We start from the raw sequence: 22050 nt of genomic DNA, 5'->3' as shown, positions 1-22050 counted from the left end.
AATGCTTCCATCCCACCGAGTGTTGATATATATTGCTTGAACAGTGCGATATGTTGCAAAAGTCAATTCTTATATTTGTGATAAGCAATACAGATGCATATGGACCACTAGGGGTGTCAGCTTTCAGCCTATTGTACATTTCATGAAGTCCGGGGAAATATGCTTCTATATGCAAAAATTGCCATTCCAACCTCACTGGCCGCCACTATGCAAAACAACCCTTAGTCATGCAATGTTTTTCTTTCTTAGCTATTCGGTGTAACGACGAATCATTCGTTATTCTCGCGAACCCAGCAGTCTATATTAACGTGCATGTGGATACCAGTTGTACAGCAAATTAGTGGATGGGCAAAAGCGAAATTTAGCTTCTGCAACCTTGCTATGAATGCGTTTATATGCAATTCGACTCAAGTGATTTTTCCAGAAATTCCATGAGATGGCTTCTAGCATGTGTGCAATAAAATATAGAAATATGGATCCCTGACTTCATATTTAATTATATATAACTCTTTCTGCTACTACTTTATAGCAAAAATCGCGGAGATCAGCCATTTGCTTCTACAAAACAGCTCCGACCATTCTGTTTATATGTACCGCCGTGTGCTGTGGCCTGCGGTTCATGGTGGAATAAAAAGGCTATAGCGATAATACCTTAAATAATAACTAAAATCCTTTCTCAAAAGTACGCCTGTATTAAAGTACACGAATATCGATCCCTGTTTTGATTTGAATATTCACACTAAATATATTTTGAAATTAAATGTAGCCAGACCTCAGCACGGCGCAAACAATATCGGGATATCGAGAGACAATGTGGTTCATTGTCGGCTGTTTTTTAGAATGGCTTGGCCGATATTGGAATAAGATCATGGAAAGCAGTCCATAATAGACAATTTTTAAAACCGGCACGGCCCATAATGGGAGCACACAGTACAAAGTGGGCCAATGTAGCCAGTTCTTAGAGGTGGCACGTCCAAAACTGGGTGAGCGTAAGGCACATTGGTCCACTGTTGCCAGTAATACTAATGTGCGTTGCACGAAAAATTCGTATCACAGCAAGCAGCAACTGGCGCCGAGCAATGATTTTCGTGATCCAACACCGATGCCTGCGTGCACCGCTGGCAGATGATTAAAACATTACTTTAGTGCCTTCAGAAACAATGTCGTGCCGCAAGCTCACAACCTTATTCTGGCTCACCAGCCTTTATATATAAGCAAACAGTCTTACTTTTCGCATATATTTTGCTCGCGCAGGCGTGATCTGATACCTATGTAATACGTTTTACCAAACTTTCTTACTGCTCTCAACGACTGTTGTCATTTGACCCCATCTTTCACGATGTTGAGCAATCCACGGTTTCCCCGAATCAACAGTGCAACAGCCATAGCTGTCTGCGGCGACCAATGAAGACGGAAGTAATCGTATACAACAGAACTATATAACAAGGAGCTTGTTGAAAAGGCTCAAATCATGGTATTGCATTGATTAATGCTGAGGAGGCGACTGAGGATTGTTTATATATGGTCAGACATGCTGATCGGATTGTTATTGTCACAGACGTTTATTGCCGTCCTTCGGTATAAGCTTCGTTCATTCACCATAGTACTTTATTGAAGTGTAGTCCGCTTTGTGGTGGTGCTATATATGAGCCTATGCATTACGTGCTTATGAGTAGCACGGGTGACGTATTTCATTAGTGGCACATAACACTGGCGTTGTTCCTGTCAGCGTGTGGTAGTCCGTGCATATAGGCTCGCAAGCTCCGTGTCCGCTCATGGCCCCTCATGTGGGCAGCGCTGGGACGTGTGCATCTGCCGCTCCAGTCGTCGCACTCCACGTCGAACACTGCTACGGCCAGATTCAGACGCCGGTACTCGGTCGACAAGGAGCACATCTGAGGCACCAGAAGGGGCATCGAAAAAGACAGAAACCAACAGATATAATTACAATAGACACAGAAGTCAGGCACAGTTTTACGAGTTTTTCCTACTAGTAAAAGTAATCGAAACAATTATATGAAGTAGTGTGCCAAAATATTGTCGAAAACAATTATATGAAGCAGAGTGCCAAATTCTTGATAATTTCCAACAGAAATTATAGTAGCCAATTCGGTAAGCATGTTAGTTAGGTTTCTGAAGTCATGGTGTTGTTCTGTTGCATTGTTAAAAAAAGAGGGGGGGGGGGGATTTTTCGGTTTTTATTTTCATATTCTTAATTACGCATGCAACCTACGGCAGGCCATGTTGCATCCGATCTTTTTCATGTCTCACCTCGCCTTCGAGCCACCTGCGTTGTGTGGAACGACACTTCACGGAACGATTGCAAGAGCAAATTTGTCACGTGTTTATGCGCAAACCTAATGTGTGCTCAAATCATGCAGAGTACACGAAGTTTTTCACCATTTCACCACGCAGAATGCGTGTATCCACTTCCGCATAAATATTATGGTTTAGCCAATCGACTGAATGGCTCGAACTGCCTCGAATCACTAACTCACTAGTCTGCTAATGTAGAACCTACTATAGCATAAGCCGGCAAGTATGTTCGCAAACAACCTTCATGACATAGAAATTGTTTGCCCATGCACAGTACAATAAGGTGGCGAAATCGCTTTTAAAAACAGCGCAATGCGGTCAAGCTGCCCTTGTACCTTTGAAATGACATCACAACCATTAATGATTGTCAAAATCTGGTTACTTTCCAACAGATGCCGCATATGGCCAAACAAGCATACTGTCTACATTCCAATCTCAAGAACCAGAGCAGCAAGGGACTCTCAGTGTCCGCAACCTACATAATGTTGACAATACTTGCCGGGCTGAACAAAGTCTGCAAGAGAGCCATTCTGCTGCTCAGAAATAGGTTACGGAATTGAACCCCTGTTTCACAGGCAGGAGAAATATATGCCTGAAGAAAAAAAGCCCTGGCGGCTGGATTTGTCTGCATGGACTCATTTCTTCACTACTTCACTTTTCATAATCCGTGCATGTGCAGCTTCGATACAGTCAACCCTGCATACAATCAAAGTGAATTAATACGGGTAAACCGTTCATGTGCTCTGTGCCTTGCCTTCCATCGCATCGTAGCCGCTGTGTCGTAGGTCGCCATGAGGTTGGGGTTCTGCCACGAATACGCCGTGTGCTGGGCCTCGTCAACAGCCTGGTTCGCGTAAAAGTCCGGCATTTCACTGCACACCTGGCAACGGAAAAAGACACACGATCATGACGTTCATCCATGCAGATCATCAGCCAACGAATGTATACTGCCCGTCGATACCATCTTGAAATACTAACGGATAGCGTTGCCATCTGTGGTTTAATAAATAATAAATTGGTTTACAGGAAACGAAATACACAGTATCTGCCACACTTTCTCTGCGGATGCCTGAACTGATTGATTGATTGATTGATTGATTGATTGATTGATTGATTGATTGATTGATTGATTGATTGATTGATTGATTGATTGATTGATTGATTGATTGATTGATTGATTGATTGATTGATTTATAGGAAGGGAAAGACGCGGTAACTGTCTCACTTGTTTTCCGTGGACACCTCAACCGTGCCGTAAGAGAAGGGAGGAAGGTGGGTGTGAAAGTGAAAAGAGAGCAAGAGGAGCCTTAGTGGAGGGCTACGGAGTAATTTCGACCACCTAGGGATCTTTAATCCTTCTCCTAATGGGGTTGGGGCAGGTAGGTCACCGCCGCTTGCGGCGGGGGCTAGCCTGCCACTGATATTTATCTGTTGTAGGACGTCATTGCACCCACCACCGCTTCGGTGGTGGTGGATGACGGCTGCTGCTGCGGCGCGCGTCTTTCTCTCCCTTTCTTTTTCTTGTCTATTTTTTCTTCTGTCGCACGAGGCAGCGGAGGTGGCTCAGCTACAGAGCCAGTAGCAGGCCCGTGCATTTTCTTTTCTTTCTTCCTACAGCCACACCAACAACGTGCGCTGACATCGCACAGCACACGGACGCCTCTTCGTTTCGCCTCCATCGAAACGCAGCCGCCGAGGTCGGGTTCGAACCCGGGTACTCCGGCACAGTAATCGGGTGTCTTACCACTGCACCACCCCGGCGGGGCCATCGTGACAGAAGCGTTCTGCGTGTTCGAGAGTGAATGCTGACCGAATGCTGACCGAACGGGCTTGCCTACGTCCAGTGAGCCCTCCGCCGCTCCGGGCTATGCGGTCGGTGCATGTAGATAGCAGCACACACATTAGAGAGCTTTAGCATAGCGGAAACGTACTGGAATTTAGGTACAGCGGATCAATGAAACAGGCTGGAATGCGCAGTCATTGCCTCTATGACCACGCCCCTGGCTCTGCGCGTTCTAAAGAGGCGTACGGTAATCCGTTATATGTTCACGCTGATATAATTACGCTATCATAAGTCATTATACTGTTAGGTGAAGAATCCACCAGCCGTAGCCGTCTTGTAAATATATTGTAAATAGATTCTTAAAATAACAATATTATCTGGCCAAAAAGCAATCAGAGATTTCGGATGTAGAGAGCGTCTGGCAGCCAGCGTCTGAGCTTCTCATTTCAGCCGGCAAACAAAAAATGAAAATGTGTTACGAGAGTGTCAGGCACTGGGATCCCCAGGTCCACGTGGGTACTAGAAAAAGAAAATGCCAACTAGCTGATATTGCGAAGGATTCAAGAACGCGTTTGAAAGTGGCTCTCAAACGAAGCCCTTCAACGAATAGCGTCAACCTATTGCCTAATGACGTCATATACGACCACTTGTTACGCCTTGAATATGCTGGCGTAGCATCATAGTTGGATGGCAGGTCTAAGACAATTGACTTCGACGTTCACAACAAGCGCTTGATATAGGTAAAACCTCCTCACAGTTGAGGCTCTTGCTGCTGCACTCTTGAGATGCATCCTGCTATAGCGAATTCGGGTTATCATTCGCTGACCGTATATGTCTCCCGCAAAGCCGATACCGTGCGACAGTGTGAGTGTGCTCTCTGCTGACACTCACGACTCCCGAAGTGGCCGCAGGCTTGGTGTCCTTGAGACACTCGACGCCGACGAGGAACTCCTTCTTGGGCCGATACCAGCGGGTACACAGAGTGAAGGAGACGGCCAGCGAGGTACGCTGCACCCAGGGGAAGGTGCCCACATAGGCGACTGTGTTGGCCTGCACGGCGGGTGTCACGATTAAACTTGTACACGCCACCAAGCGACCGTGGTCGCCCGTTCATTCTATGACTCGCGAAACAGCTGGTAATGCTGTCGATGCGCGATCACCTCTGAAGCTTAACGGAATTGAAAGTCATCGGCAAAAAATTTATTTCAGTGTGAAACAAACCATTGATCATAGCGTAAACTTTACATTATGTATGAATTTTTTTTTGCCGGCATAAAAAAAATCCCATCGTAGGAAATGCTTTCAATAATAAGGCAAGAACTTTGACGTGCTTTGGTTGTCACAGTTTTGTGGCTAGTTCGGCGGTCATTTCACTGACATAGTGCAAGCATTTAAATGTTTATCGATATGGGAGGAATATTTCCGAATATTGCGTGCGTTCACGATGTAGTGTGGAGGCTGCCACTATAGATACCTGAGAGAATTATCAACAAGAATAAGCATCCTCCAAACACTGTCGTCAAAAGTGCGCTAGTTAGAATGATTTCAAGAACTGACGTTCATTTCACCGGTTCCTATCACATGCAGAGCGAGAAACTATGTTATGAATTAGACAGTCGCCGCGAGAAACGTGGCGACTGACGTGACTGGCTCACCATGCCCATAACGTGGTCGTTGTCAATCTCGTACGGCGCTGGGCCCATGGTCTTGCAGCCATCAAAATGCGCTGGGGACTCACGCTCGGCGATGTGAGTCCGCGCTATGAGGGCGCTGATCGTGAAGGAGCTGAATGCCAACAGACGTTACAGGGAGGAACGAGAGAAGAAAAAATTAAGGACTCTGCTGTGAAGTACGTAGATGAGGCATCGATGTGGACTGTTCAGTACGGAGTGTCGACTATGAGTGCGGAGTGGTTATGTATAAGCCATCGCACAAAACACAATATTTGAAACTCTGACGCTAATACTTTTGCGATAATTTGCTATATAAATTGAAGAGCTGCGAAGCTGTGTAGTGGCAATAGAAATGAAAATCAGGTTTGGTCCCCTGCAGGAAAAAGAAGAAATTGGGTGGATACTTAAGCTCAGCTATTAAGGGTATGACGATGCAGCGTAGATGCCTCCCTTCGACGTCTCCTCTTGAGAATACAGGAACTTTACAACTCCCTTAATTAATAATCTCATAATTTCTGCCTTTGTTCTCTCACTTATATACTTGAGCCTATACAGCCGTTAGCTATCACATGTGAAATACCACCCGACACAGAGACAACGCCCCGCTCAAGGGGCCACTGTCCAAGATAGGGCATTTTAAACAAGCCCAGTATTTCAATAAGGTATCGGAGATAGTCTCAACAAAACACTACAGCGATGCGCACGCCGGAAAGCGACAAAAATACAAACCAAACTTTCCTCGGTAAAAGGAGCTGCCCGAGTGAGCAGTTGCTGCCATCTCTTCACGTCACGTGGTCTCGTGACGTCACACAAACCGCCTGCCAGTCAGCGCTCGGCCATGCCACCTGCCAACTATACTAACTGGCTCGTGACTTCGCCGTGAACTCCGAAAACACCGACGTGTAATTTTCCTGAGAACTGGGTCTGTAAAGTTATCGTGTTAAATGTTTGGAGTTCTGCATACACACGGTAATGGCACGCGCGTTTGACTGAAAGGAACCCGGCTTATTGATTCGTTCTTGGATCCTGTTACAATACGATGGCAGTAGGCAGTGGTAGGCACTCAGGCATTCTTATTAGAAAAGACAAGATCCTAATAATGAGGGTGGTAACTGATGTGTTTGCAGTAGCGTGTAATCCGCGCATATACTCGTGTAAAAAGCAGGTGCTTAAATATAGACGCTTTAGCTTCTGCTCCCAGTTTTGTACTTCACAACCCACGCGAACAATAGGCATGCGGCAATACAACTTTGGGACAATGCTTCATAATCAGAAGTGTTTGAACTGCGTGGTTCGTGTTTCCTGCCATTCGGAGTTAGCTGAGCCGCGGAGTTAGTATTGGAATGCATGTACCCAGATCCTTTCAGTGCCTTGTAATGCTTGCACGCGCGTAACATCGATTCTCACAGACATGAAAGACTCCTTCCGTACCGAATCTTCTTTTCGAGAGCCTTGAAGAGTTTGTCATTTGTGGCGATCCAGAGATGGACGCCCAAGATGACGTATGCATCAGGCTGCGGCTCTGACGAGAGCTCCGATGCCTCCCGACGAGCCATATCTTGGATCATCGCAAATGCCTGCATCGCGAGAAATGGAAGGTAGCAGTCATCTCGCGAATAAAGACAATGTATACGGACTTCGCGTAACACTAAATCGCTGCACTCTTCGCCATTAGATATTAGAGAAGGAGTATGTAGAGATTTTGAAAAACACTGGCTTGATGTACCCCATAGTTGAATGTTAGGAACAATTCAGGCGACGAAACGCTATATATCGCTAAGTAAATTGATGAACCCAGGTGCGCGGTGGTTGCTAATTGTATGAAATTACAACCACATGCCTTCGGTCTATAAGGAACGAAGCGGGACATAAAAATAAACATATACAATTGTCATGTTTTCATCCTTAGCATTACTTTACACAAGAAATGCTTGTCATGGGTTAACTTCGGCGACATCTCTAGGGAATTACGGCGCTAAGTGATAACGAAGAATAATGTTACGTTGCCCTAAAATACTGAACGTTTCAGAGGAGCCCGTCAGTAAGTATTAAAATTAAGTTTTAGAAAAAAAAAGAATTGTGACGTTTTCGGCAAAATGGCATCAGTGTTGGCGGACGTCACAAAAGGGTCAATCATGTTAACAGGTAAGCTGGCGAACATTTTTTTTTATACTTAAGCTATTATAGAGAGGCGCTTGGTTCTAAACAAACTTTTGTTGATGACTTAAGTATCATAGCCAAATATGTTTTCAGATTCACCCTCAGGGCCGTAGCTCAACGAATTCTGGCTATTACTTGCCCAGATCGAGAAAGTAACAAAGAATGCTCACAACATATGCCTCCAGTTGCGACATACTACGTCACTTTTGCAACTCATCTTGATGACGTGACTGATGAATTTGTCACTTTTTAATTACAACGTACTACGCCACTTTGCAAGTTATCTTGATCACGCAACTTGATGGCATCATCAACTTCTAGTTATGACAGACTACACCACCTTGCATTAAGCTTGTGATTTAACAACGCCGTCAATTTCTAGCTACGAAAGTCAGTACTACTTGTAAGTACTATGCAGTCATATGACTTGAAAAGGTCACAAATCTGTAATTGCGACATGCTACACTTTTGCATGTCATCATGATTCCATGGATTTCATGCCGTAATCAATTTCTGGACACGAGATACTACGCCGCTTTGCAAATAATCTTGACCCTGTTATTTGATAATGTGATCAATTTCTAGATGCATGTACTACGCCTCTTTGCAAGTCATCTTGGTAGTGTTACTTAACAATCTCTATTTGTGGGATCCTATGTCACTTGCAACTTATACTTAGTCACTTGGCTTAATGACTTCATTAATTTCTAGTTACGGCGTGCATCCCTTGCAAGCAATACTTAGTGGTATGACTTATGACGTCATCAATTTCTAGTACCACATCATACTTGGTCATATGACACTCATCTCATAGGGCGCGGCCCAGGTGTCCAGCGAGAAATGTGAAAGATAGTGCGTCTTTCGTCTCCTATGAACCAATTTGAAATTTGCGTGTTTTACAAAGCGCCCGTGAACTGTGAGATGTCAGTGCACGTTAAAGAGCCCGACATCTTTGGGGCCCTCTACTACTGTGTCTTTCATAGCTATCTGTCTCTCTCCTCAGTGAAACGTAAGATGATATTGATCGGCTCTGACCCTCCGGGTTATAGTGCTATAACGCACTATCGCGCATCTGCTACCAGCGCACCGCGACGTTCATCAACTAACGCCACTCCGTGGCATGCGTGCCACGGGACGTTCGCTGTTCCACACACGCTACATGTTTCGGTGTTTATCGCTCCTTCGAGGCTGGGACCATAGAGTTTCTTACACTAACTAGAGGGAAAGCTGAGGGCGCTGCACTTCAGCCACCATGGGCGCGCTAAGAATCATGGGCCGGTGTGCTACTTGTTGCGGGACAGTCGGTTTTTCTCGGATGCATGTAGTGGCTTACTATGATGTTTTTTTTTTTCATCATCATATCGAGGTGCGTACATAGACCGCAAAAACCATAGTAGCGAAAGCGTAAAAGCGAACGTCGCCAATAAAAGGTTTCTGTTTCCCGAAATGCCACTAAAAACTTTCTTAAGTAGTTGCACAACCATAAATAATTCCAGAACTTTTTTTTTTCTTTTTAAAGTGTGCCTATTAAGTGCGAAATATTGGTATTTGTGCTGCTCAAAATTAAGCGAATAGGAGAAAGAGCCATCGGCTTATATTGGATAAATCTCACACTGACATACTGTTTCTCTCCCTTTTTAAAATTTATAGTCACAATATTGAATGATAGGACATTATTTACGGTAGAACAACGTTTATCTTTGCATTAGTTTTGGCCAAAAGTTGTAGTTCTGCACTCGTTAGCTCCCCGGCCCATGATGCTTTGAGCGCCCATGCTGGCTGAACTGGTCGTCTGGAAACTCCGTGTAAACTCCCATAAATGGCAGCAGAACTTTCCCTCTAGGTAAGTGTAAGAAACTCTATGGCTGGGACGAGACGGTCACGCGACGAGTGCGCGGTGAAGTAACTCTATACTGGTGGTAGTCGGGTCCGCGCAGTGCGGGGGCGCGACGTTCATACTGCGTGACGACTGCATTAATTGAGCCGTTGCGCTGAGGATAATCACGTTGTCGAAATTCTAAATACTGGTACACCTATTGCTAAAACGTATATTTCATGTACCTTTTTCTGACACCTGACAACACTGGTAACACTATGCCGTGAAAGGTGGCATTCTGTTATAAAATGCATACTTTAAAAATTGTGGGCGAGCTTCCTTGAAATACCTCGCATGTGGGTGCAAAAATATAATGTTATATTTAGGAGAGGAACGAGAGCCATGTATTTAGTATAGCGTTTTCGCGCCAAATTTAACGGACTTCTGAATCGAGTGGCAGCTCTTGTGTGGTCTCAGCACTACTCTTTTTAGCCTTGTGCTCTAAGCGCCGCAAAAAAGGGCTAAGGCGGTGGTAGGCGGAATGCAATGCGCCATCTTCCAGTGTTTCTTTGTGTACTTAGTCTGTTTCCTCCGCAGTATCTTTGGTGTGAGTATCTGATTGCTGAAGATGTGAATGGCGCTCTAGCCGGTACAGGTAGACACAATCAGGTCGATAGTGGTTGAAATGAACATTTCGCTGCCAGATCATATCACTTGATTATGACGTCATTGTAGCCCTTGAGCCTTCTTTCAAGTCGCTTACCTTAAGTATCGTAAAAACTTGTCTGACTGAATCAGAAGCCGTTGTCCCATTGAGTCCGACTTGCAGATCGAGAACAGCATAGTGGTAAATGTTTTGCTTCAGCCAGTACTTTTTCATCCGGTCTTGGGCTTTTGGGCGCATGATGTCATTTCTGGCTTGAATGACCTTTCTGTAACGGGAGCCAAAAAATACCCAAGATGCCGGACAGTATAATTGAATACAAGCTATTTAAAACACTATGACAGCCAGCGCACGCATAAAGGCCAGCAGCGGCATGTTTCAGGACCGACACGATATACCACAAGCCCGTGACCGTTCTTCACTCGTCAGATTCATTGATCAGGAGTAGCCTCCGGAGGTTAATATCTCCGTAGGAAGTACTCATCTTCCGCCCTTTCGATTGCTCCTTTGGCTGGTGCCACTCCGTTCATTCCACCACTGTCAATATCAATAACAGATATCAGTACCAATAACAGATACATTTAGCATGGCTGAGATGCGCTAGCATAGATGTTTACCGATTTACCGGATGCTTCCCGCGCCCTTGTAGTGGAAGACGGTACGCCGGTGAATGTCTTATCTAGTGTGTTCGTGGTAAAGTTCCATAACATGAAAGCGCTCTCAAAAGAGCGGGCTGTTGGCTTCTGGACATGGTTATGGGACTACGCAGATGTTAGACCGATTAAAACACATGTAAGGGGGCACCTGGTTACTACCACCCGCAGATTAATACACTCGTTCTCCGGCCCATACTTTCGACGCTAACCCGAATTTTATTGTAGTCGGCCGACAGGTGAGACCTCGTATTTGGCATGCATTTAATACACAGTAACGATGCGGCAACAGAGGCTATTTACTTCAGAGAGGGCAAGTAACGCGCGCATCAGATTAAGGCGTGTATTCTAAAGGTGTAAATTTTATCACAGTGTTTACTGAGCATCTGGATCATTTAAAAAAAGCATCCGATAAAGCAAACGTGACAAAACAAACACTGCGACGTCATAGATCAAGTGTTCTTATTGAAAAAAAAAAGAAGGGGGAATACCCGGAATTTCTACCGCCCGTGAAAAATATCCAACATTTGCAAGCCCACTCCTCTGTACCGGGGACAACGGGATGTCCAGTCGCAGATGTCATTTATTGCGTTTATTATTTTGATCCCCAGTCCTTATTGCTAATATTCAGCAAGTATTTATCAGAGAGCAAAGAAATGGCCTACTTGAAGGGCACGTGAATGCCGAAGCTGGTCTTGGTGGACTGAGCAGCCATCTCGAGCACCTGCCGCGTCACCCTGTGGCTGTCACGTAGGAACGTGTCCCCGCCTCTGGGAAGCGCGTAAAAGGGCGCGAAGACGACGTCGCAGAGGCCGTCCAGCGTCATCGCGGAGTATTCCTTGGACTTTCCGCCTAGGACGCACACCAGCGAGCGTGCGGGCAGCTGTTGGGGCCCACCTCTGTGGCTGATAGCAGCAACAGCATCCGCACGCGCGCTATCTGCCCAAATCAAAAAAAATAATAATAATAATAACGCTTTAATCCTAACTATAGGCGTTTTCAGCATTATATCAGCAGCGGGCAATAATTCCGTCACTGGCACAAACTAAATGATTATCACCATTGACGGGGGAAAATTTTTTGGCGATGAGGAAAGACTCTCTTGTCTGAATTGTTCTCATACACACATGACAACGAGAACAAGCAGGTTGGTGCACAAGAATGCTAAACTGGACGAGTTGGTGCGCTTGCATTATAAAAAACAATAGCTCAAAGAAGACAAAGAAGGCGCTCGTGTGTGTTCCTTCTTTCGTCCTTGTCTTCTTTAAGCACCTTTCCCATAATGCAAATGCACCAACTCGCCCAATTTAGTATTCTTGTTCAGTTCTTTTCTTGTAAAATGGGATCTTTTTTTCTGTTCTTAAACGCTCGTGTCCATTCTTTTGTTCTTGTCCTGTTTGCGCTACGTTCCTGTATTGGAGATCGGTAAATTGCTTATTGGAACTTCCATATAAATTTCTTTTCAGTCTTACCAAAAGCGAGATGAGCTGGCTAACCAGCTGCGACGTGAATTTCACACAACTACATGATGTCCTGGATCCTTCAAGTTGCCTTCAGAGCACTGCCGGGCAAACAAAGTTGTGCCACTCTCTCCCACAAAAAAAGCAATGGACAATATTACGCTTCTTCAATCAGTATCAACAAATTATTTTTAATGCAAAGAAATTCAAGCTCCTGGGGACATGTCGATTCGGCTTCAGTACACGTCTTGCTTACTGAAAACAAGGGCGCGATAAAATTCAGCTCGAGAATAATTGCCAACCCCGAAAACTAGCTCTTGTCCAGTGAGCCTCGCGGGGAGCGATCTTTGGCCTCGAGTAGTTTGATTGCTTTGTCAATTTTCTTTACGGTTAGCCACGAAGGCCTGTCACCCAAGGGAGAAATAGAGAAGGTACAAATTAGCAGAAATGGGAAATCCGTTGTTGTAATAACGAACACTGCGCATTCAGAGAATGTTGCCTTGATGGAAGCAGTGAGCTTGGCGTAAACATGCTGAGAGAGCCACAGAATGCAGTACCATATGTTAGGCAGGAACCGTTTTCAGTAGCACTGCTGGTTACTGGCATGGGTAAATACTCGAATCTACAATGTGTCCTTACGGATTGAAGCGCGGCGCCGTTTCGTCGAGTGGGCCTTCGTCGATTTGGCCAAAGCCGACGGGCTGGTTGCGGCCTCCGTTTGGTGGAGCATCTTGCCGTACGGCACCTGTTCGGCGTCTGCCGATTCGTCGTCCAGCTTTGCGATCCATTCAGTCGGGTTAGCTGTAAAATTTAGAGGGCACGCATTTAACTTGAATTGTGTTCAAACAATTAATAACACGGTTCTAAATAATACGATGCTGATCTGGGCGAGCGAAATGGCATTGGCTACCAAGCTTGTAGCTGCTGTGCGGGTGCGACATGAACAGCATAGATAATGCAAGAGGTGGAGCGCTAGGGATGCATAATTTAGCACGGCCACAGTGTTTGCCTTAGAGTGCTCTGTGCTAGACGACGGGTAGAAGGGCGCAGCCGCTGAGGGCACCATACCACCAGTCTGACGAGATGCCACTTATGTCGGTAATATGGCGTCCAAACTCTTTCTTGGCTTACATAACGCCATTTGTGAAAGCTCACCGTGGTTTGGGCTTCGAAGTAGGCTTGATGGCATTATGTACGGAAATTTAATTCACGAGTTCTCGTATGGCCCTCTCAATCCTCTGCAAGAATAACTGAATGGGGGGGGGGGGCTCACTTGTTCACCTGTTCACCTCAGAGCAAAGCGCCGCTACGATTATTCAATGCCCTCACCTACGTCGCTGGCCATCAAGCCACCCTAAGCATCGCAGACCGAAATAACTTGATCGACCTGCTTGTTTTTGTTGGGTATGACTAGAATGAAGCAGGTTGAAATATGTCGACTGCTTCATAAGTTATGCTTGTACCGTTAGAGGGCTTTTTTGCGCTGTAGCGCATATCGGTCACTCAGGGCAGTCGAGTCGCCTCGCTGGTAGGCCATTGTTCCGGATGGACTGACGGGGTGCAGAGGGCGGTAGGTTACAATAATTGAGAAAATGGCAAAAAGGAAAATCATACGTCGCGAGGAATTAGCCAGTGAGGTAATATACTTCAAAGTTAATTTTCTCAGCTGTAACGTTTTCCTGCGACTGCCGTCACTCGTCCCTTCGGTATTTCGCGACGAATGACAGTAGAATGAATGGTATTTATTGCATAAATCCTGATTCGTTTAGAAGTGCAATAAGACTCTATTTTCAGATGTAGATGTGTAATATTTCAGGAAAAGCATTGTTGCAAGAAGAAAATTCTTGTTACTGTTCATTGCGTAGTTGTATTTTCATTTTCATAACCACTTGTGACCTAAAAAAGGACTAACAACAATATTGAACAGGACAGTGATTTGTGAAAAGCTGCCTAAAAACTCGCTCAATTGCTTAACATCCCGGTGCTTACCTCACGAAGAAGTTATAAATTTACTTACCATACACTTTTACCATGTACATTAAATTGAAGTTCTGTAGCTAGCACAAATAGGTGCATATATGTGCCAAATATTGTTATGTTTGAATCATAGATAGCAAAATTAATTTTAATAGCTTAGTTTTAACGTTTTTGGTATATGGCTCTCCCTCTAACAAAAAAAAAAAGTTACGGTTCCTTGAAGCATGTGGTTGCAACAAGCACTCACCTTGCGAGTCCTCTTCCGAAGGGATTTCGGTGTTCAGCTTGGAGTCGTTTCCCGAGCGTGCCGCGGTATGCTTCGGTACGCGGTAGGTGTACTGTCGTTCGGGCTCGGTGTCTGCCGTCACTTCCAGGCCGGCTGCGCTGCCCGTGTTGGCTGCAAGCGAAAGAAAAATTTATATTTGAGCGAGGTTCTGTTCGGTATCATCTGCGGTCATATCATCCCCTTCAACGTCCTAATCTCATCAGCTCACCCGATTCCTTGCTACAACCTACTACTCGTGGCGCCTGACGGAATTAATTCCGCTAAACCAACGAATCACCGGTTCTGCAGAAGAGAACATATGCCATTTATTGATATCCTCACTAAACGTGAGAAAGGCATATGGGCATGACAAGGCCATGTAACACGGAGGCAACAAAACCGGTGATTCGATGGTTTAGCGGAATTAATTCCGTCAGGCGCCGCGAGTAGTAGGTGGTAGCAAGAAATCTGGTGAGCTGATGAGATCAGGACGTTGAAGGGGATAATATGAGCGTAGTTGACATCGAACAAGGTTAATTGGACAGATATGGGTGATTCCCCTCTTCCTCAGTAATTGCAATTAGAATAATGATGATATTGATAATGAATAGCAAATGACAGCGCATCTGGACGTAGTTCGAGTGTAAAGGGGTGAACAGGTTGAAGAGGATTTCTGGTAATATGGCGCGAGTATCGCGGTCGGCTATTAAGGAAGTCGCATTGTGCAAAGTTTCAGGTTTGTCGATGACAAATAGGTTTATCGACCATGAGAAAATGAAAAGGATCCCATAGCAACAGGTTTCCTGACCCATTAATGGGATTAGCGGTACGTAACAGATTTTCTAGAAGGACAAGCTAGTAAGGATTATGGTTTGAGCTAGTTGGTTCGTAGCCATGTTAGGTAGCGTGGTAAGGATCCATGGTGAAACATTGCGCACACTATAGAAACATATAAAAGAACAAAATAGGTAACGAAGTCAGCTTACTTCGAAGTATACAAAGTAACGATGTAGATAATGAAGTATTCTAAATCACACCTAGCCAGACGCAACATAGACAAGAACCAATCGACGACAAGCACAAAGCTGTCTCCAGCTAGTCATTACAGTTCCTCCATTCCTCGTGCCGCTTTCTTTCCATTATGGCAAATAACGCAAACTTCCATCCCGACACCGCGGAAATGATGCAGCCTACCGCTTATGAACATGAAGAGCAAAGACCCGACGAGGAAGATCAGGAGCAGGCCCGCGGTGGCGAAGAACAGAGACGGCGAGCACCTGCATTGTACACAGATCACAGTGACGCAGGTAACCAATTTCAGAAACGATCAGGATAAATGCACGCGTGAAAAGCACGCGAAAAGACCTTAGCAATGTGCATGTTGCTTTGTCGAAGATGCAATCTATCCCCTACTAATGCTTTAGTGAGGCGAGTGAAGGGCTACATGAAGGTAATGCGTATCATATATGCGAAAAGTCAATCACTCACAAAGTTTGCTGTTCGACGGCGTAGTTTGAGTGCTTAATGCAACCACCGAGCTCTAAATACATGCTTCTGATAAAACTGTCAACCTCCTCGATCCGAAGTTTTGAAGGGCCAGGAGTGTTTAGGCGCGGATTTTCGTTTGGAAAAGTTTTGACGGAAACCGGTTATAGTGTTGTTTTGCAATAAATGCAGAATGCATGCATTGATGATCTGCTTACCACGGTTCCGATGTGGCTAAAAAGGAGATGTGACGTTACCATGAATTAATTGCCGAATAATTCGTGGATTGCATTGCTTTTTGCGACGCGTAAAAAAGAATGGGGGGTAGGGGGAGAGCATTATGCCAAGAACACAGGACTGAGAAGGATCATGTCCTTCACCTCGAAGAGCTTTGGCATGCAGAATATGCGCTTGACGATACCTTTTAGTGAAGAAACTATTACAGATGACTGAGACGTAGAAAACTCTGAAAAAGATATATATGGAACAACGTTAGAAGCCGGCGGTGAAGAAGCAGAAACACAGAATAGCAAGAAAGAGCTCTATATGTAAGTTAAGCACTACAAGATGACGCATTGAAAGTTGAAACCGTATTATGCGCCACTGACAGGTTTTAATACGCCGCATACGTTGGAACCGGCCTCGTCTGACTGTGACTGCCTGAAAAAAAATTTAGGTTCACGTGCGTGAGGACAGACCAAAATTACATAATACTCCCCTACATAAGTGCTATGGAAGCGCAGTAACAAATTTTAGGTTCACGTGCCTGAGGACAGACCAAAATTACATAATACTCCCCAACATAAGTGCTATGGAAGCGCAGTAACAAATTTTAGGTTCACGTGCGTGAGGACAGACCAAAATTACATAATACTCCCCCACATAAGTGCTATGGAAGCGCAGTAACAAACTTTAGGTTCACGTGCCTGAGGACAGACCAAAATTACATAATACTCCCCCACATAAGTGCTATGGAAGCGCAGTAACAAATTTTAGGTTCACGTGCGTGAGGACAGACCAAAATTACATAATACTCCCTCACATAAGTGGCGTCCGTGTGCTGTGCGATGTCAGCGCACGTTAAAGATCCCCAGGTGGTCGAAATTACTCCGTAGCCCTCCACTACGGCTCCTCTTTCTCTCTTTCCACTTTCATTCCCACCTTCCTCCCTTCCCTTACGGCGCGGTTCGGGTGTCCACAGAGCAAGTGTGACAGTTACTGCGCCTTTCCCTTCCTGTGAACCAATTTAACTTAACTCCCTCACATAAGTGCTATGGAAGCACAGTAACAAATTTTAGGTTCACGTGCGTGAGGACAGACCAAAATTACATAATACTCCCCCACATAAGTGCTATGGAAGCGCAGTAACAAATTTTAGGTTCACGTGCCTGAGGACAGACCAAAATTACATAATACTCCCCAACATAAGTGCTATGGAAGCGCAGTAACAAATTTTAGGTTCACGTGCGTGAGGACAGACCAAAATTACATAATACTCCCCCACATAAGTGCTATGGAAGCGCAGTAACAAATTTTAGGTTCACGTGCGTGAGGACAGACCAAAATTACATAATACTCCCCCACATAAGTGCTATGGAAGCGCAGTAACAAATTTTAGGTTCACGTGCCTGAGGACAGACCAAAATTGCATAATACTCCCCAACATAAGTGCTATGGAAGCGCAGTAACAAATTTTAGGTTCACGTGCGTGAGGACAGACCAAAATTACATAATACTCCCCCACATAAGTGCTATGGAAGCGCAGTAACAAATTTTAGGTTCACGTGCCTGAGGACAGACCAAAATTACATAATACTCCCCCACATAAGTGCTATGGAAGCGCAGTAACAAATTTTAGGTTCACGTGCCTGAGGACAGACCAAAATTACATAATACTCCCCCACATAAGTGCTATGGAAGCGCAGTAACAAATTTTAGGTTCACGTGCCTGAGGACAGACCAAAATTACATAATACTCCCCAACATAAGTGCTATGGAAGCGCAGTAACAAATTTTAGGTTCACGTGCGTGAGGACAGACCAAAATTACATAATACTCCCCCACATAAGTGCTATGGAAGCGCAGTAACAAATTTTAGGTTCACGTGCGTGAGGACAGACCAAAATTACATAATACTCCCCCACATAAGTGCTATGGAAGCGCAGTAACAAATTTTAGGTTCACGTGCCTGAGGACAGACCAAAATTACATAATACTCCCCCACATAAGTGCTATGGAAGCGCAGTAACAAATTTTAGGTTCACGTGCGTGAGGACAGACCAAAATTACATAATACTCCCCCACATAAGTGCTATGGAAGCGCAGTAACAAATTTTAGGTTCACGTGCCTGAGGACAGACCAAAATTACATAATACTCCCCCACATAAGTGCTATGGAAGCGCAGTAACAAATTTTAGGTTCACGTGCCTGAGGACAGACCAAAATTACATAATACTCCCCCACATAAGTGCTATGGAAGCGCAGTAACAAATTTTAGGTTCACGTGCGTGAGGACAGACCAAAATTACATAATACTCCCCCACATAAGTGCTATGGAAGCGCAGTAACAAATTTTAGGTTCACGTGCGTGAGGACAGACCAAAATTACATAATACTCCCCCACATAAGTGCTATGGAAGCGCAGTAACAGATTGTTAATAACCGGAATACATTAAAGCACATTGATCAATTGTAATTTCTTGATAGGAATGAAAAACGCGGGTACTCGGGCTTATCCTTTGCTGTGATTAACACAAAGAGTGCCGACACTGCATTACACTGTGGAATTGTCTCACATTAAGCACGGGCAAGCATTAGGCGCTCCGGCTGACCGCGTCGCACTCACAGGAAGTCCGAAGGTTATTATTGTTGCCCACAGGCACTGTTTAACAGATAAAAGCATCGTCCATCAGATAACACAACGGCGGTGGAAAGTGCCACAGCGTCAGGTCATACATATTGTAAAGAAGACGAAGAAGAACCAACGCTGCGGCATCGCCATCACCATCGCTGGTCTCCGGCGCCCATCTCTCTCGCGCTGAAGCTGTGCCCTGTGGCTGGTATTCCGATCCTGCTGTGTCCGAATTACTGCCAGCGCTAGACGTTCCAATCGACTATTAAATCCACATTAAACTTGGTGGAGGTGCAACCTACCTGGCAATATATACATATTTGCCAGGTAGGTTGCCTCATAATCGCCAAACATTTCACCTCAGCGACGCAGGCCACCAGCTGGACAACAAAACAGGGGTTACACCTAAGCTCCGTCTTTAAGTATAAGACGCGACAGCCCTAATGGCTCCCGTGTATACGGCTCCGTTTGCGGGTACTCGTTCGCGTATATGCATTTCTGCAATTGCTTTACCACTAAACCATTCATTTGCGTCTCTTTTGTCTCACACACATTCATTAACATACAACTGCAAGCTACAACCTTATGTGAAAGAGAAACCGACATAGATACAAAGGCCCCCCTTAAACAAGCCTGCATAGATGGCCGCGTGTCCCATTCGAGATCCAAGGGTCCCGGTTTTGCTTCCCTTTTCAAATAAGCTGCCGAGTTGGTAGTTGCTTCGTGCTCAGCCATGTCAGCAGGTCTCGTGACGTCATACGACCCGCCAACCAATCAGTGTTCGGCCATGTGGCCTGCCATCAAGTAACCTGCCAGAGGCAGACTCCTGAGCTTTCACCCACAGCGCCGACATTGCCGAGTTGGATTTTCTTTTAACTCAGTGGTTTTAAAAAGCAGGTGCAGGAGGCGGCGCAAGTGCGCTGGAGGTATGCATCGTCTGATAATCTGAATAATCTGCAATGCTCCCACCAACAAGTGCAGCCGGAATCTGAATAACGTGCTCATGCCTTGCGCACGCGCGGAAATTTGAATTTAACAAACAGCTAATAATGAGCTTTGACAACTAGCGTACGCTATTGTCATAAATGTTTGGAAAAAGCGAACTGTGTCTCACGAAGATCACACGCACGATTTGGCGACGCTAGCAAGCTCATGAGTCATGGCTGGTAAGAAGGGTGAGATGGCATGATCATGGACAACGGTGAGCTATTCTCGCGTCCGATCAGCTTGGTCAATAGGTTTTCGAGAGAGGGAGAGAGCATCGCATACGTTATCAATCGTTGCTGACCTGCTGCCTTGAGCCCGGGCTGCGCCGACATGGCATCTACATCCAGTAAATTGTATGATGGCTAACTTGCAGAGGGGTCATAATGTGTAGCTGCGAGGCTAGCTCACCTTCGCCAACATCGATTGAAGATTCAATTGCACTCCACTCCTCGCTCCGAGTGGACTCTGCAAAGGGCAAGAAAAATGTTACATAGGTGTTTTAATGCATCCTCTATACTTCCTTGAACGAAAGCTCAGGCAAGTATGCGTTTATAATAGAGGCGCAGTACAAAAGCCAATAATAAATCCTCAGACGTATAGTTATAGTCGAAGACGGCTGCTATTCTTTCATCTCAGTACGCGGCACAATGTGACGCAGATCAAAAACATCGCCGATTCGATGATTTACAGAAACTTTGAGTGCGGTTGGCACGCAATTGTTCAGGCGAAATGCAGGACCAGGAACGTTTCTTTTTTTTTTTTTTTTTTTGCTTGCAAGAAGCAATCTCCGTGTCGGAAAGCGACAGCCAGCGCAGCGAACCTGGGTAATGATGTACAGGTCAATATTATTAGCCTTACCGATATTATTGTGAATTTTGAACTTTCTTTAGACAAGCCCCATTCATCGTGGCGGGACCACCAGCATGCACACCAGCATGGGGAGTTTCCTGCTTGCGGTTCGCCGTCCCCTTGCTTAATTTCAGATGGCCGCTCTTGTAAAATGGAACTGAAACTCAACAACGTAATACATGGCTGGGCCCAACGTCTCCGACGCGCCAGCCATGCTAGGGCAGGAAGGCTTAGTTAACCACCACCATAAACCATCACCTTGTGACACAGCTACTTGTAGTGCGATTTCGGTCCTGTCTAATTCATTTTGGAAAGCCGTTTATAAATAAAACTTTTATGAAACATTGTGCACATTGGAAACAAGTTAAATACGGTAAGTGTTTAAAACTGCAATGTATGGGAGACTGGGTTGCAACCTGTACGTCAACCTGCATGTGCTAGGAGAGAGAAAGCAATGGGCGTTTTAAGGCCGTTGTTCTTTGCACGTGTTGGAATTACGTTGACTAATTGATTTACCAAATGAAGCTCGTTTACATCTGTTTTTATATTAGTGGCACCACAGGGCGAGTAGACTGTTGGCCAGGTTCCTAAAAGACAGACTGCCATGAGCATAAATAGCTTGCGCTAGTGGTAAAATAATAGAAGATCTATTCCAGGCGTTGTGCAAGCAAACCTGAACTGCTTTACAGTCGAGATAATAGGAACCGAGCCATGCCTGCGCAGCTTACATACTGAGCAGAACATGTGTCCTGCTGTCTTTGTCCTTGAAGCTCTTTGAGAAAGCGCAGCTGTCGTAAGCCGCTGTTTCTTGAGCAGACTATGACAGTGACTTACCCATTACCGGTGAGATATAGAGTCCCGCATGCAATGAGGACGAATCTCAGCAGAGGCGTAAATAGGTCCTTGCGCAAGAATAATTTCTTCTTCGTCTTCTTTTCCTCGCCCGCGTGCACTTTTATTTCTCCCACATGTTCGTTGAAAAAATCCTCGTAACAATAACTATATCTTCGAATATTCCAAATTCGCTATTGTTAGGAGCTACTGAGCAAGCGAGGCTCGTCTTTGGGAGAGACATTGCATCTGCTCCTGCTGAACTGTAAACTGTTTGTC

The 22050-nt window shown here is 45.2% G+C and overlaps 1 protein-coding gene across 1 annotated transcript; it reads right to left on the bottom strand.

Annotated features, from left to right (window-relative positions):
- Window positions 1-1694: 1694 nt before the first annotated feature.
- LOC146196432 (uncharacterized) lies at window positions 1695-21778 on the bottom strand. The gene is made up of 11 exons (XM_084597011.1): window positions 21775-21778; window positions 20500-20556; window positions 14750-14899; window positions 13165-13326; window positions 11731-12004; window positions 10512-10680; window positions 7204-7349; window positions 5755-5884; window positions 4991-5149; window positions 3071-3196; window positions 1695-1895 (listed from the first exon to the last, which is right to left on the bottom strand). The coding sequence occupies exons 1-11, from the start codon at window positions 21776-21778 to the stop codon at window positions 1695-1697; spliced, it is 1578 nt and encodes a 525-aa protein (XP_084453137.1).
- Window positions 21779-22050: the final 272 nt, after the last annotated feature.

Source organism: Amblyomma maculatum, chromosome 3 (assembly GCF_055883805.1).
Source record: "Amblyomma maculatum isolate TAMU_Amacu chromosome 3, ASM5588380v1, whole genome shotgun sequence".
Taxonomy (NCBI): domain Eukaryota; kingdom Metazoa; phylum Arthropoda; class Arachnida; order Ixodida; family Ixodidae; genus Amblyomma; species Amblyomma maculatum.
The sequence above is the reverse complement of the archived record's forward strand: the minus strand, read 5'-3'. Positions and strand labels throughout refer to the sequence as shown.

Bases quoted from the DNA above. Each gene is read 5' to 3' on its own strand.
- LOC146196432 (XM_084597011.1), bottom strand. The intron at 14,900-20,499 runs GTGAGCTAGCCT...TTTCGCTTGCAG, and splicing joins TTCAATCGATGTTGGCGAAG to CCAACACGGGCAGCGCAGCC. The intron at 1,896-3,070 runs GCAAGGCACAGA...CTGGTGCCTCAG, and splicing joins CGGCTACGATGCGATGGAAG to ATGTGCTCCTTGTCGACCGA.